The sequence below is a fragment of the Anabrus simplex genome, chromosome 7, assembly GCF_040414725.1.
Source record: "Anabrus simplex isolate iqAnaSimp1 chromosome 7, ASM4041472v1, whole genome shotgun sequence".
NCBI lineage: Eukaryota > Metazoa > Arthropoda > Insecta > Orthoptera > Tettigoniidae > Anabrus > Anabrus simplex.
Window position 1 is genome coordinate 307,100,623 of NC_090271.1, and position 15,642 is coordinate 307,116,264.

The window sequence follows — 15,642 nt, forward strand, 5'->3', positions numbered from 1 at the left end:
CAGTATGTTTGTGTTCCTTGTTTTCATTAAGTCTACACATTCCTCTATTTTGCCAGTTAGTGTCAGAATATTTAGCGTGGCAATTTTGATTTCAGTCTCATATCGAGTTTTGTGTGTTCTCCTCTTTGGTTGTGATGGAGCATCGGGTAGTGAACCGTCATTAATATCATTACCAATGAGCGAACTAGAGTCATTATTCTGGTGATTACAATATTTCCATCCGAGGCATCGTTTAGTTTTGAAAGCAATTCCAAATTATTCAGAAGCTGACTTGCTGGGCCTATCACTTCCGAAGATTTTTCTGTCGGGGTTATCTCCCTTAGCCTTTAATAGTCCATATCAACCTGCAAGTCAAAAGGCCCTGAGTCAGTTCTCAGGGACCAGATATTGCCTCTTCCGCCAGATCCGCCGTACCAGTGATTTTTACTTCCGCCTTCACTGCCGTTGAGGTCTTCACCCGTATCCCTGGGCATGGGTTCGGTGTTATACCCCACAGTACTGGGTCCCCGACTGAACTCCGCCATCCTATCACTCCGGCCTACTGATGTATGGGGTGCTCACCCCCGCGACGTGGACGCGCCAGACAGGAATTACTCGAGTGGAGGAATAGAGAAGGTGACCCTATCTCCCTTGAGCCGAGTTAATTGTTGTGTATGGTGCCACAACAAAAGGCTCAACAACAAAGATCATTATTAACCTTAAACGAAATACTGTGTAACACCACCATTAACCACAGCCAATTGTGTAAAAAACGCAAACAAATTTCTCCAACAAAATTTCAACCCTCCAAAATCCACCTGTATTGTTAAGTATGTACAAGCTATATTTGTATGATACACTTGACAAACGAAAGCACTCGTCACCTTAAAACTCACCAAAATTGATGCCATAATAGTATTTTATATAAAAAAAGAACATAATGCTCATGTTCACTCGCGGGAAATGGGGTTAAGTTTAGTTTACGCATGTTCATTGTAAAACGTTGAAAATTAATTACATTCTTGCACCACCGTTCAAGATTAATTTAGTCTCTAAATCATAAATCTTGGTCATGATTTTCCGGATATTTCTGGGACTGATTTAATTTTCTTTGTAGTGGGGTACCTACGTTGGCTGATAGGGAAAATGCTAGGATAGGCGTCATTAGTTTTAACTTCGGAAATTTGCGCGGCACTCGAATTAGATCAACACCTTCTATGGGTATATAATATCTTCCCTCACAATTTATTTGATTTCAAAAATGATAAAATGATTAATGCACACAACATTATTAGGCCTATGATTCGGTTCTAAGTTTTCCTTACGAATGCTCTTAATCCAATTTTGCCTTAATAGTCATTTGGAAACTGGTACACTGAAGCTCTTACTTTCATCCAGGCACACAGCACATTAAACTATAAACATATTGCATAGGTAACTAAAAATGAAGAAAATACTAGATGCCATGATGTACATAAGCTAGGTATTGTATTTTTTAAGCCCACACACAAGTTTACCTTATGTGGGATTCACACTGTACCTTATACTACCTCTGTATGTATATGTAAGATACTGGTTGTGAATAAAAATGTATAAAATGTAAAAAAAAAAAAAAAAGTAAACTTTCAGCTTTTGTTGGAATAAATAAGCTCTTTGAGAACAAACAGATTCTTACGGCACTGAAAGAGAATCTATAACCTACTTAAGATTATAAATAAGTATAATGTACGGTATGATTAATAATATTCAAATTTCCCAAAATATTAGGTAACAACACGGCTTACACAAATCAAAACAAACGCATGCTAGCACTCCAGCTGACGCCATTATGGACAGTTTCGATAGATCAGTTAAGGTCTGTGATATTGGAGTCGGTCTTGGGCAACGGATGCATATCGATAAGGCGGTGTATTCTTGTGTTATATCGATATTCGGTCCTATTGATATCGTTTTCCGTATTGTTTTGACTTGGGAAACATGGCTGTGTGGTGTGTCAGGATGCGAGTTCATCGCCCATTTCATATACAAATATAATTTGGTAATATGACAATGTTCATGACATCCAACAAAATGAGTGAAAGGAAGTTTTCAAGAGGATTAGGAAAGCCTGGAATGGCGGCACAGATACGTGAAACAGTTTCCCAGGCGGTTAGAGAAACCACAGTTTTGGTATGTATAGTCTGTATGTAACTGTCATTTTAAGTGTACGTTGTTTGTTCAACGTTCATTGTACAGGAATAATAATGGTACTGAGGACACAATTATTTGGTTTATTAATGTTTCCTTCACTAATATACATTTGAGGGACTAGCAGTTGCTCAGGAAATACTTCGTATTTCCGTTCCATTGTATATTACCTTTCGGTCTCTCATACTAAGTGAAAAAACGCTTTGGTAAACGAAGTTACAAAATACTAACTACTTAGTCAGTGGTAAATATTGATGTACCTGTGAATGTCAGTCTGTATACCTCAAGTTTAATCTTTTGTCTTATATTTCAGCACTGGGTTATTTTCTGCAGTTTTCCTTGTAAATATCATCTACCAGTGAACGGTATTCCTTGACTTAATGTAGCTTATGGAGAAGAAGTAGATAGTTCTGCACAGCATGGATATCAAGGTTCCAGAAGGCAGTTTTTCTGTGTTACTGACAGGAAAATCTGATAGATAAGGCTGCTAGTATGCGATTGTCTGTGGGCAAAGCGTAAGTCTTCAGAGTTGTACAGATATTTCTTAATGGCAAACAAAATACTATCGTAAAATATATAATCTGAATAGTTCTCTTGTCTCGATACATCCTGGGCTGAGTGGCTCAGACGGTTGAGGCGCTGATCTTCTGACCACAACTTGGCAGTTTTGATCCTGGGTCAGTCCGGTTGTATTTGAAGCGGGTCAGATATGTCAGCCTCGTGTCTGTAGATTTGCTGGTGAAAGACACCCTGTGGGACTAAATTCTGGCACCTTTGTGTCTCCGAAAACCATAAAAGTAGTTAGTGGGACATAAAGCAAATATCTATATATTAAAAGAGTTTACTAAAAACAGCTTTGGTGAATCCATCCGTCCGTTGTACTGAACTCATTTGCTTCATTTCTGTTTTATTCTCTCCAGAATTACCTGCAGGTAATTCATGAGACATTGATAGGTCTGTAAGTACAGCCAACTTTGAGCAATCATAAAATCAAATCATTAAATGATCGCTCCAACAATTGCAGGTGAAAGCTTACCTTAACCTGCAATACATAGCAGGTTGCTAAGCGACTAACACTTTAATTAATATTCTGATAGGGCTATATACTATTCCCTGCTAGATACTCTTTGATCCTTTGACCTTTGCCAGCTGCCAAATATATCTAGCAGATGGCAGAGAGTTCTTAATAACCTACATGCTCTGAGAGAAAAAAAGTCTAGGTACAAACAGACCTGCATCATGACTTCATGGCGTAGGCTACGGCTTAGACATTATCTGGGAACACCTGTTGTTGTATGTTGTATATTCAACTCGAATGCTGGTTTGATCCTCCACAGCTCCGCCAAAAGCTATCATAGATAGCGTAGGCATCACTGAAGAGACATACTAGGGAAATGAGTGAGGTAGTTTCCCGTTACTTTCCTCACTGAGCCAGAAGTTGCTATTGGATATCAGTCTGTCAAAGGATAACCTAGCTGCACTAGAAAAAGTTCTCTGCCTGGCAAAATACCCTCCTTCCAGACTAACCTATGAGCTCACAAGACAACCGTTCTATATAGAACTGTGTTTGCCTTCTACGACACATTACCAAGCTTTACATCAAAAACTGCAGGATAAAAAAAGCTAATATATGGATAGATTTTTTACCACACATCAGAATGGATGAATTCTGACTACGAACTGCGGTATACAATAACACTCTTCTTATTAAAAGTTCATAAAAGTATTGAAAAGGGCAGGCAAAACAATATGACTATGACAGGCATATCAAGACGAGTTATCTGCTCTATTTATAACGAATGCTGCGGAGCAGCAATGGTCCTCTAGTTATGCATATGTTATTCCATTGTTGAATGATCTTGTCTACTGCTAACACTATCCCAACCTGAATTTTCATTCATCAATTTTTGATCTCATTATCACAAAAAATATTTCAACATGAGTTAGATGACATAATTTTATTTGTTTACGTCAGGCGCCTGCCTGTCTTTGCCTTCTGTATTTTGTATTTCATTATGCCTGTATAACTCTTGCAGCAGGAAACTAGTCAGTAGTGACCTCTAGGAAGTACACATAGGACTAAAAGTACATATTAACAAACACGGTATGTTCAACTGTAGATTGCACGTAAATACAGTTTGAAATACGCTATGGATGGGAGAGAGTTAAAACTGTCCATCCCAATCAAATGAATGTTCACTCTCCTCGAAACTTCCTGCTTCTGTCAAATACCATATCTCTGAAATGGCTATAGACCATTTGCAGTTATTTCTGCTTGTTTTCAACTATGAAATAGAAATTGCAGAGTTAATTTCATAGCTAACTAAGTCTGTCTAGAGAGCCTATGGTGAAACATTGGACTGGAAGCAGAATCTGTCATGCTTGCTTCTTGGTGGACATAAGGGTAGCAGCATCTCTTAAGGTTTTTCCCCCCTCATATTAAGTCTGATTCTTTCTAAATATTTATTTATTATTTATTTGTGTCTTTATAAAAGTTGTGAACTTAAATATGCAATGGAGACTGGTAGTCTGCTTGAAGAAGAAAATTGCAGTATTATGAATAGGTAATTGTCATTGTAACGCTGTTGACATTGTACGCTGCCTCTCCTCCTCTACACTGACATAGTATGGCATGGAGCACTGTCAGGGCTGCCAGCAAGGGGTGATACTGACTGTGTAAGCCTTTAGTTACCTGGGTGAAGGAGTGGGGACAGCAGCAGCTCAGTTCTACCACTAACCTTGCTTGCCACAACAAAACTCCATGACTTGTTGATTTTGGAAAGATAGCCCTCTGATTATAATAATATTGCACCGAGCTCGATAGCTGCATTCGCTTAAGTGCGGCCAGTATCCGGTAATCGGGAGATAGTGGGTTCGAACCCCACTGTCGGCAGCCCTAAAGATGGTTTTCCATGGTTTCCCATTTTCACACCAGGCAAATGCTGGGGCTGTACCTTAATTAAGGCCACGGCTGCTTCCTTCCCCTTCCTAGGCCTTTCCTATCCCATCGTCGCCATAAGACATATCTGTGTCGGTGCGACGTAAAGCAAAAAAAAAATATTGCAACCAAATGGTCATGATATATACACTTAAATACACTTAGATATACATCAATAATAGTAATAATATGCAATCAATGCGTGCAAAACATGATCAGTTATTTACACATTTGTGTCAAGCTTCCTTTTCTTCGGACACATTTGATGGCATGGTATGTATCGCATCGTTGGTCACAGAAGACACATACGCAGCCTGGTCCTGGCTTGTGAAATCCCATGGTTCTGCACACCTTATGGTGGAACCCGTGTACGGCAAACCTGGTCACTGTATGCCTCAGATCATATCCACCACGCATCCAATCCCTGTTTAACATCGCATCAGTTGTGTAAAACTCATCCCATATCATAGCTCTCTTTGCTTGCAGTTCTTGTAGCAACTCCCTGTAACTCCTTGTCACTGAAAGTAACAATCTAAATCTTATGTCTTCAATGAAGTATGTCTCCTTTGCAAGAATGTATATACTAGTCTTGATGATGTATATTTAGAAACACATAGAACTCTCTTCGAGAATCTAGCCTTCAAACTTTCCAGCTCTTGCAGTTGTCTTTTTGAGAGATGTTTCCATATTAGCTCTAGACCATAATTATATGGCTGTTGGAACAACTTTCGTATTAAACAGAGCCATGGCTGTCTCCAAAGATAGCTGTGGAAGGTGTTTAATATCACTAATGCCTTGTATAGCTGCGATGACTCTCTCCTTTAGGTGTATTGTGAATGTTGTTCCTGTTACCTGTATTGTAATCCCCAGATATTTGTATTGGTTATTAATTCGTAATTTTTGTCCTTTACAAAGGATATAATCATCTCTAGATAATTTTCCTCCCCTTCTGAAAACAACCAGTTCTGTTTTGTTCGCATTAAGGTCCATTTTATTATCTTCTGCCCATTCCACGATTAAGTCCATGGCAACTTAGTTCCTCTTTACTCTCAGACGCAATAACCATGTCGTTCACATATATGTACGCGTTAACCTTCCGTGTTTGCTTCTTAATTTCTTTTATTGCATCCTGTGTGAAGATATTAAACAGCAGAGGACTTAGAGGGTCCCCCTGTAATACCCCATTTGTCTGCCGGATCCACCTTGATGTGCAGAGATTGTCGCTTATTTGAATATAGTTCTCCAAAAGTATGTTGGTGGTAACTAGCCTTGTGAGCCAGGTACGACCAATGATTTCCTCTAGTTTTCTAACAAGTTTCCGTCTATCTGCTGTATCAAAAGCCTTGGAGTAGTCAGTAAATATTACGAACATTTTGCTTTGCTTTTTTCTGGTTGTTTCATGAATATCTTGCAGGAGGCATTCCACTGCCATCAGAGTCGATCTTCCGGCTCTAAATCCGAACTGTATGTCAGGGAGAAGCGGGTCTGCTATTCTATAGATTCTCTGAGTTATCAGTTTGATGAGAATCTTAAAAGCTGCTGATTCAAGAGCCACTCCGCGATATGATTCCGGTTTGTTTACTTCTCCTTTCCCTTTGCAGAGCCTCTTAACGACTGATTTTCTCCATACATTTGGAATGTTTCCTGTTTCCAGACACTTGTTCATCAGTTCTAACCATACTGTTTCTAGGTAAGGGAGAGATGTCTTCAGATATTCATTGTAGAGGCCATCTGAGCCTGCTGCCTTGTTAGATTTTGCACTTGAGATCTATTTCCTTACTTCTTCTTGAGTGAAAGGACTGCATGGTTTGCCTTCTCCTTCCATTGTAGGTGTTAAGTCCCATTTACATAGTATATTTTCCATGTACACCTCGCAGATCTCCATTGGTATGTCTGCTGGGAATCTTGGCTGGCGTGGACGCACTGCTTTGTACGGGTTTTCCTTGATTTCTTTCGTTAGCTTCTGATATTGAGCTTCTGTGTAACTGGCTCTCTTATCCTTCAAAAGAGTTTTGTATGCCTTTCTAGCAAATTGATATTCTGCTAGGTGGACGACATCCGTACTTTGTCTGGCTACTCGCATTTTCTTCAAAGTTGCCTGCCTTACTTGGAAGCACTCACTGTCGAACCACTCTTTGGCTTTGCGATTACCATTCCCCGATTCAGTCGCTTCTTTAATGTAATCCTCTATGAGAAGTGTCTCTTCGTTGATCTTTCCTGCTTTGATTTCTTGGAGCATATGCTCAGTTTCATTTGAGTTTTCCTGTAGTAGAGATAAGTTTAGACATCTCTTACTAGGTCTTGTCTCTCTAGCTGGACTGCAGTACACGTTTGCGATCACTGGAATGTGCTTTCTTATCAGTGCGCCATCAGTACGTGTGAGAAGTGTTTGGGACTGCACCTCTATGCCCTTTATTAGAACTAAATCTATTGTGCTTCCTCTGTTATGGCAGATGTATGTTTGCATTTTCCGGTCATTCACTAATGTTAGTCCTACTTCAATTAAGTATTCCAGAACTAAATCTGTTTTTTGCTTGACCTGTCTAAGGGACAGTTAAAATCTCCTGCTAAAATTACATTGGGGTTGTTAGTAATACTATCAAATGTTTTCTGTATGTTGTCTATTATATCTACTGAGCTGCAATCAGGTATAAAGTATGCACAGATGATGACTCCTATTCTTGTTCTTACTACCACTAAGTCCTCGTCCGTCATTAGCACATGGGACGGAGATAAATTTGGCTTGATTAGACATTGCACGCCCCCTGATGGTCTTCCTCTGGTATGTTTCTTAGCTGGAGCAAGTATGTTGTAAAAGCCTTGTACAACAGTATTCTGTTCTCTAGTTACAATAGTCTCAGTTAATACACAAATGTCAAAGTCCCTGAATATGTCACTTAGCAAGTTGCTTAATACTCCTCTTAAACCTTCCACATTCTAGGTTAAAATCTGATTATATCACTACCTTCTCATTCCTTGGATATGTCAATGCAATGTCACAAAGGAAAATTGGTATGATTTCCCGAGTTGTTTTGAATCCACTTCCTCTGGATATAGAGGTACTCAAGAATGTATTAATAATTTATATCCCCACTCCCCTGTATCTAAACTCATAATCTTGGTTTTCAATGATCTTTATAATCATTTGATGTATGTATTTCATGATTATGAAGTCACACAAACTCAGTAGAATGAGTCACAGTCTTGTGAAGTGAATATATTCCTCCCCAACCGTAGTTCATACTTTCGTACCAAGAAGTAAGATAATGGGTGTAAATAAATGACCAAAATAGAAAGGGAAATAAAATAAGTAGATTAAGCAGTGGCAGTACAATGCAAGAAACTTTTACAGAAACCACTAAAAAATTTGGAAACATCCCACTGATATAGATGTTGATTCCCATAGGGAATCTGAAATATTTGTCCCGAATGAGTAAATTTATAACACCAATATAATTGGTCCGGTATTGGACGTTATAAATTTTCCAGCTAACCGTTTCGCCCCCGTGTGCTAGGTTGGGCTTGTCAGTTGGTACCTAGCACACCTACCAAGACGCATGGCTAGTGCACACCGTGGAGGCCACCGCGTAGGCTACTTGAAGCCACCGGCAATGTCGGGGGAGAAATGCTGGCAACCAAGAATGAGTTAGCTGGAAAATTTATAATGTCCAATACCGGACCATTTATATTGGTAACATCACACTGTATTATATCTGCACTCATCCACACAGTCCCATATGTCAATGGCTGTGGAACAACCCGTTGTCACAATTAATCATCACTCCATCAGTGTTACAAAATCTAATCAATCAGAAGACAAGAACAGACAAAATCAATAATTAGCAAACATGTCAATATCTATAGCCACCCTCTCCAGTGAGCTTAGTTGCAGTAGGTCTATTTGTGCCAAAGAAAGATCGATACTGCTATTGTGGACGTGATTGGAATGTTTCTTGATTTTTGTCACATACCAGTACTGTTCTTTTAGCCGAACAGGACCTGACCAGTCACTGTTACTAATTGTGTTACAAACTGTAACCTAACCATTACAGCCAGTAATTTTGACACTGGCAGTAATAAGTTTTAAGGTTACTGAGCAGCCTAACCCTGCAACTACTGAATGTATTGGTTGTATGGTTAGGGTCTTTTAGCTGTGAGCTTGCATTTGGGAGATATTGGATTTGAATTCTGCCATTGGCAGCCCTGAAGATGGACTTCCGTCATTTCTCATTTTCACACCAGGCAAATGCTGGGGCTGTACCTTAATTAAGGCCGTCGTTGCTACCTTCCCATTCCTAGCCCTTTCCAATCCTTGCTTCGCCAAAGACCTTTAATATATTGGTGTAATATTATACCACAAGGAGAGGGCGAGGGGACGGAAGAAGACAACAACCCTGAAACTAACACAGTGCTTTCCAGTAAACCAGAAACTAACCAGTTGCTGTCGGTAATTTTGTCGCAATCAGAAACTTAACTGTCACTGTTAGGTAAATTTAATCCCTATGGTAAACTTTATCTTGTAGGTTGGTAACTGTATAAAATAAGTGCATTACTGTAATACAAGATGTCAGAAAGTTTAGTTTACATTTATTTCATGGTCCTCACAGCCCGGATAAATTTGTCTTAAACTGCTACAATCCAGCATCCTATGTAAAGTAATTCATATAACCATTGGATTACAGTCACTTAAGTATAAAATTTCATGATTCTGATCAAATTCAAACAAATATTAGATACTTGATCAAAGTTAACCTAGCACTTAACCACTAGCACTACCCTTCGCCCAAAGTCAAAACTTATCAAACAACTCTCAGCTAAGTTATGGTATAACTGGCGCTACCGCTCGCCCAAAGTCGTAACTTCTAATCAGCTAGCAACGAAGGTGCACAACCATCCACTATCATAACTACCCTGGCTAGTACCATCTATTGACAAATTCACTAACTTTTATAAAATCTTGTAATTAGTTCCCAATTACCCTTCCGTTCATCCAGAAAGTTACTTGTCACCTCAGAATATTATTATTCACTACACTGGAACTTATCCAACTCTTACTCATTTCATAGCACCACGATATTATATAAATATGAAAGAGTTCAACAAATGAACATTAACCAAAAGGTTGAAGGCTTGTGTGACTCCCATTCAACACTTCGTTGAATCGGAAATAAATTCCGTCGATGTCAACCTCATTCAGGTTAAATTAAACAGATTGCTCTCCACCAACGAAGAATTTAAGCAAATTCAAAGCGAACTAGAGTCGCATGATGAAAATGAGGAATCTAACACTATATGCCAAGAAGAATTCGAAGACACAATCAACTTGCTGGAGGCCAAATTAAGAAAGGCCACCAATCTACAAAACATGTCAGGGAATGATGAAGTACTCACTCAGTCATCACATGACATGTTTAGAGATATCAAACTACTGAAAATAAATCTCTCTACCTTTAGTGGGATTCTAATTACCTGGCTGCATTTCAAAGACATGTTTGAAGGCCTGGAGGTCAACAATAATGACCTATTAAACATAGAGAAATGCCACTACTTGCTCTCCCCTCTGAAAGGTGAAGCCAAAGACAGCATAAGAAACATAAGCATTTCTGACGCCAACTTTCAAGTAGCCTACAACATTCTGGTCAATCATTATCATTCACCCAAATTAATTGCAGCTGAACACATTAGGCAAATTACGGAAACTTCAAATAAAGTAGGTTCAATGGAGAGTGAAATACACAAGCTGATCAACACCTTCAAGGGCAGTATAGATGCTCTTAATACCCTAAATGCCCAACCAAGTATCCTAGATTTACTTATTCTTAATGAACTCATACTCTCTCGACTAGACAAAAAAACTAAGGTTAGAATTTGAAAAGGAGAATTCTCATTCCAATGCAGTTAAATTCAAGGAGCTCATTAGCTTCTTGGAGAGATGCTGTCAGAAACTCAGCTCTTCTGCCCAACCACCTGCACCCAATCTGAACAATAACCCAAATCAGCGCCACGCATAACTCAACAACAATCATACATTTTGACAGCAGAAAGATGTTACATCTGCTCAGAAGAGCACAGACTGTATAAATGTCCTGCTTTCCTCAATTTGAGTTCTGATGAAAAGTTCAAATTGATCAAGGATAGCAAGCACTGCCGTAACTGCTTTAGTCCAGCACACACTTGGAAGGCATGTAGATCCAGTACTGCATGTAAGGTATGCAAGAAATACCACCACACGTTGCTACACCAAAACTACCGGAATGAGGAAACAACTAACGCACACAACATTACGGCACAAAATCCACAGAGTAACGACACACTCCAGTCGTTGTATCGCTCTCTCAGAAATATTCCAAACACTCAGGTTCTTCCTAGCACAGTCACAGTTGAAGTCAAGGACTCAAATGGAAGAGATCATCACACGCGTGCCGTATTAGATAGCGGCTCCCAAAGCAACTTCATACCCAAGCAGGCGGTGCATCAACTTAAACTTAAGAAGAAAAGGACAACCGTTATATCCCTGAAAGCATTTGGTGAACTAACATCCAAAGCTGGTTCATCAGTAAACATAGAAGTGAACTCGACGATCAGTGACTTTCATTTCAATGTGGAATGTATAGTACTATCTAGGATAACTGGCAATATTCCTGCATCAAACATAGACTTCAAGGAATGGAATATCCCAAGGGATGTCATCCTCGCTGATCCAGACTTCCACCTTCCTCACAGTACTCGCTTACTAATCGGAGCTCAGTTCTTTTTGCATCTCATGAAGGAGGGAAGGAAAACTCGCGCATGATATCCCACACTTCAGAACACTCATCTAGGATGGATTCTAAGCGAGGTGTACCCACAGCAAATGAATAAAGGGAAAGACAGTGGGCAAATATGTAACTCATTCTTCATTAGGTCTGACCTCAGTCTTAAGAATCAAGTGCAGTACAACGATTCTGGTCCATAGAGAAAATAAGTCATGAAATATGTTTACCAGAGCATGTGGAATGGAAGAAAAATTTGGTCGACACCACCTTAAGGGATGAGAGTGGAAGATATATTGTAGAACTGCCTATGAGAAAAGAAATTTACCGAGGAAACTCAAAGGAGATTGCAAGACAACGTTTTCACTTTCTTGTGAGAAAATTGCAAGTGCAGAGCAACCTACGTCAGGATAATGTTGAGCTCATGAGGGAATGTGAAGCACTTGGACACATGGTCGAACTTCAACCAAATTTCACACTAAGACAGTCAAAATATTACATTCCTCATAACGCTGTTAGCAAGCATTCGAGCAGCAGTACCAAGACAAGGGTCGTTTTTGATGCCTCTACAAGAACCGACAATGGCGTGGCACTAAATGACCTTTTAATGGTAGGACCAACAGTATGACGACTTATGCTCATTGGTCATGCTGTTTTGTATGCATAGAATAGCCTTTACAGTTGAAGTAGAGAAAATGTACCAACAAGTAAGAGTGCATCCAAAACATCAACCCCTGCAATGCATATTATGGTGAGAAAGCCCTCAGGATGAACTAAAATCCTACGCCCTCACTACTGTCACACATGGCACATCAGCAGCAGCTTACTTAGCTACGAGACGCCTTGTACAGCTGGCTACAGATGAAGCAACCAGATTCCCTTGAGCGGCTTCAGTTCTCCGCCATGATTTTTATGTGAATGATTGCATCTCAGGAACAGAGACTTTGGATGAAGCTCTAAGGCTGCGAATCAAACTTCAAGACCTTCTTCAGCTTGGGAGATTTCCATTAAGATAGTGGTTTCTTAAATAGCCCAGAACTCCTTGAATCAATTCCTGAGAACTTAGGAAAATATAAGCAGTCATTATCTGACTGAGAGCAGCATAGTAAAGACATTAGGTTTGACTTGAAACCCTTCGGCGGACCAATTTCAAATCATCTTAAGCTTGAACCCACATCATTCGAGCTGAAGGGAATCCAAATGTTCAAAATGTATGGTACTCTCCATAATATCATCAATATTCGACCCACTAGGGCTGATAACTCCTGTAGTTCTCTTCAAAGTCTTCATGCAACGCCTGTGGCGAAAAGGTTCAGGATGGAATGATCAGTTACTCGGGAATTTGTTCGATACCTGGATTGACCTATATCAACGAATATCACTACTTAATAATTTCAAAATTTCAAGACTGGTCCTCAATGAACGGATAGTGAAGAACATTGAGATACACGACTTCTGCGATGTTTCGCAGACTGCTTACGGTGCTGCATGTACATAAGGTCTGTCAACCACAAAGCCGAGGTTCTCACGAGACTTCTTTGTGCAAAATCAATGGTTGCACCTCTAAAACAGATTTCGATCCCCCATCTCGAATTATATGGTGCCCTAATTTCAGCTTGCCTCATCAAGAAAACGCTTGAAACTCTACGCACTACCCCCAGTGGTGTACAACTTTGGACTGATTCATCAATTTTATTGGCTTGGTTACGCGCATGTCCTACAAAATGGAAAACATTCCTGGCAGAAATTCAAGACACTGTACCAGCCTCCCATTGGCATCACGTAGGATCCCAGGATAATCTGCAGATCTTGCATCACGAGGAGTACAATCATTGCTACTTCAAGACAGTACCCTATGGTGGGAAGGCCCCATCTGGCTGCGTCTAGACCTGTGTCATGGCCATCACAATCAGGATGCGACGCTTCGAATATCCCTGACCAAAGAATTATAACATCACTTATTGTCATACAACATGATTTGCACATTCTTGGATCACTTCTCATCCTTAAACTGATTACTCAGAACAGTTGGTCAGTGTCTCAGATTCTCTTCCAATTGCAAGAAGACTTGCAGTGAGCGCGATGCATCACTACTGAAACCACAAGGGAAAAATAATGTCTTCAATGTCTGTCTCAAAATCGTACAGTCGGTCTCTTATCAGGGAGAAGTCCTCTGTCTCACATAAGTTAAGGCTGTTGATGCAGATATTACACTGAAAAGTCTGAACCCAATTCTGGACCAAAATGGTTTTCTTCGAGTCAGAGGAAGACTACAAAATGCACCAATTTCATACGAAGCCAAGCATCAACTTATATTTCCTCCTGAACATCACTTCACTAAATTTGTCTGCCTGAGTGAACATGTAAGATTGCTACAGGCAGGACCTCAACTATTCATTTCATCGCTGCGGCAGAGATGTTGGATACCTACTCCAGGATTCGCCAGGTCGTTAAGAAATTCATTCATTCATGCTGCACATGCTTGAGACTGAGAAAATCAGCACCTCAACAGATTTAGGGTTACACCTACTAGAGCCTTTATGAATGTCGGAGTAGACTGCACTGGCCGATTCCTAATACGGATAGGCACACAACGAAGCAAGACAACAGGACAGGCTTATGCTGGAATCTTCACATGTCTTTCGATCAGAGCTGTGCACATCTAAATCATCTCTGGTCTTACAACAAGTGCATTCATGGCAGCACTACGTCGTCTCACCTCACGTCGAGGTTGTCCTGCCAATATCTACAGTGGCAATGGCACCAGTTTCGTTGGTGCATCGAGGGAATTGAAAGAACGTCAGAAGTTCCTACAAGATGGGAAGCAAGAGAAAGAAATTGTGAAGATCGCAGAAGGAATAGGCATTACCTGGCACTTCATCCCTCCATCTTCACCTCATTTTGGAGGTACCTGGGAATCCATGGTAAAAGCATTTAAACATCATCTTCGAAGAACAATGGGAACAACAATACTCACCTTTGAAGAATTAACTACCCTACCTTCACAGATCGAAGCTTCCCTGAACAATCGCCCTCTATCCAGACTTAGCAATGATCCGACAGATTCATGAAATTCATAACCCTTGAGATTCATCCTATCTCACTCCATCACACTTCCTTATCGGTGAGCAACTCACGGCACCTCCCGACTGCGATCTTGACCCTTGCCCCATCAATAGTCTCTTTAAATGGGAACACATACAAAGAATGATTCAAGACTTCTGGCAAATATGGTATAAGGACTACCTCAACACACTTCATTTTACAAAGGAAATTTAATGTCTTCCTATTCAGTACATACAGATCTCCATCATTAGATGGAGTAATAATAGTCATACATGTCTCAATTCATTTGAGTCGTCTTCAGTGGAAAAAAGGGTTAAAGTTTTACATAATTGTTGCTAAAAAAAAATGTGTTAAAACATAATGAAGACAAGAATTTGAAGGTGCTCAGATGTCAGCCTAATGTTGATAAATTTAATGGCTTGTTAAAGAACTCCTGCAGGACAAAATTCCGGCATCTTGGCTTCTCCGAAAACCGTAAAAGTAGTTAGTGGGACATAAAGTGAAAAAAAAATATTAAGGTCACTGCATGACCTCACTAACAGATACCATTGAAGGTTATTAGGAGGGCCTATGATGTCCCGGGAAGCATTATAACTAACAATAACGTTTGTCCACATTGCAGTTGTTCCAGGAAATCGGTCTACAGATAAATGCCAACAAATGTGTGGGCATATGTGTTGAAAAGGGGAAACTTGTGGACAAAGTGCTCGATATTCACGA

The 15,642-nt window shown here is 40.0% G+C and overlaps 1 protein-coding gene across 1 annotated transcript in view; it reads left to right on the forward strand.

Annotated features, from left to right (window-relative positions):
• Positions 1-1,975: 1,975 nt before the first annotated feature.
• Ziz (dedicator of cytokinesis protein Ziz) overlaps positions 1,976-15,642 on the forward strand; it is a 542,949-nt gene continuing 529,282 nt past the window's right edge. The window contains exon 1 of the mRNA XM_067151766.2: positions 1,976-2,148. Coding sequence (XP_067007867.2) covers positions 2,023-2,148 — 126 coding nt within the window. The 5' untranslated portion in view covers positions 1,976-2,022. The remainder of the gene's footprint in view (positions 2,149-15,642) is intronic.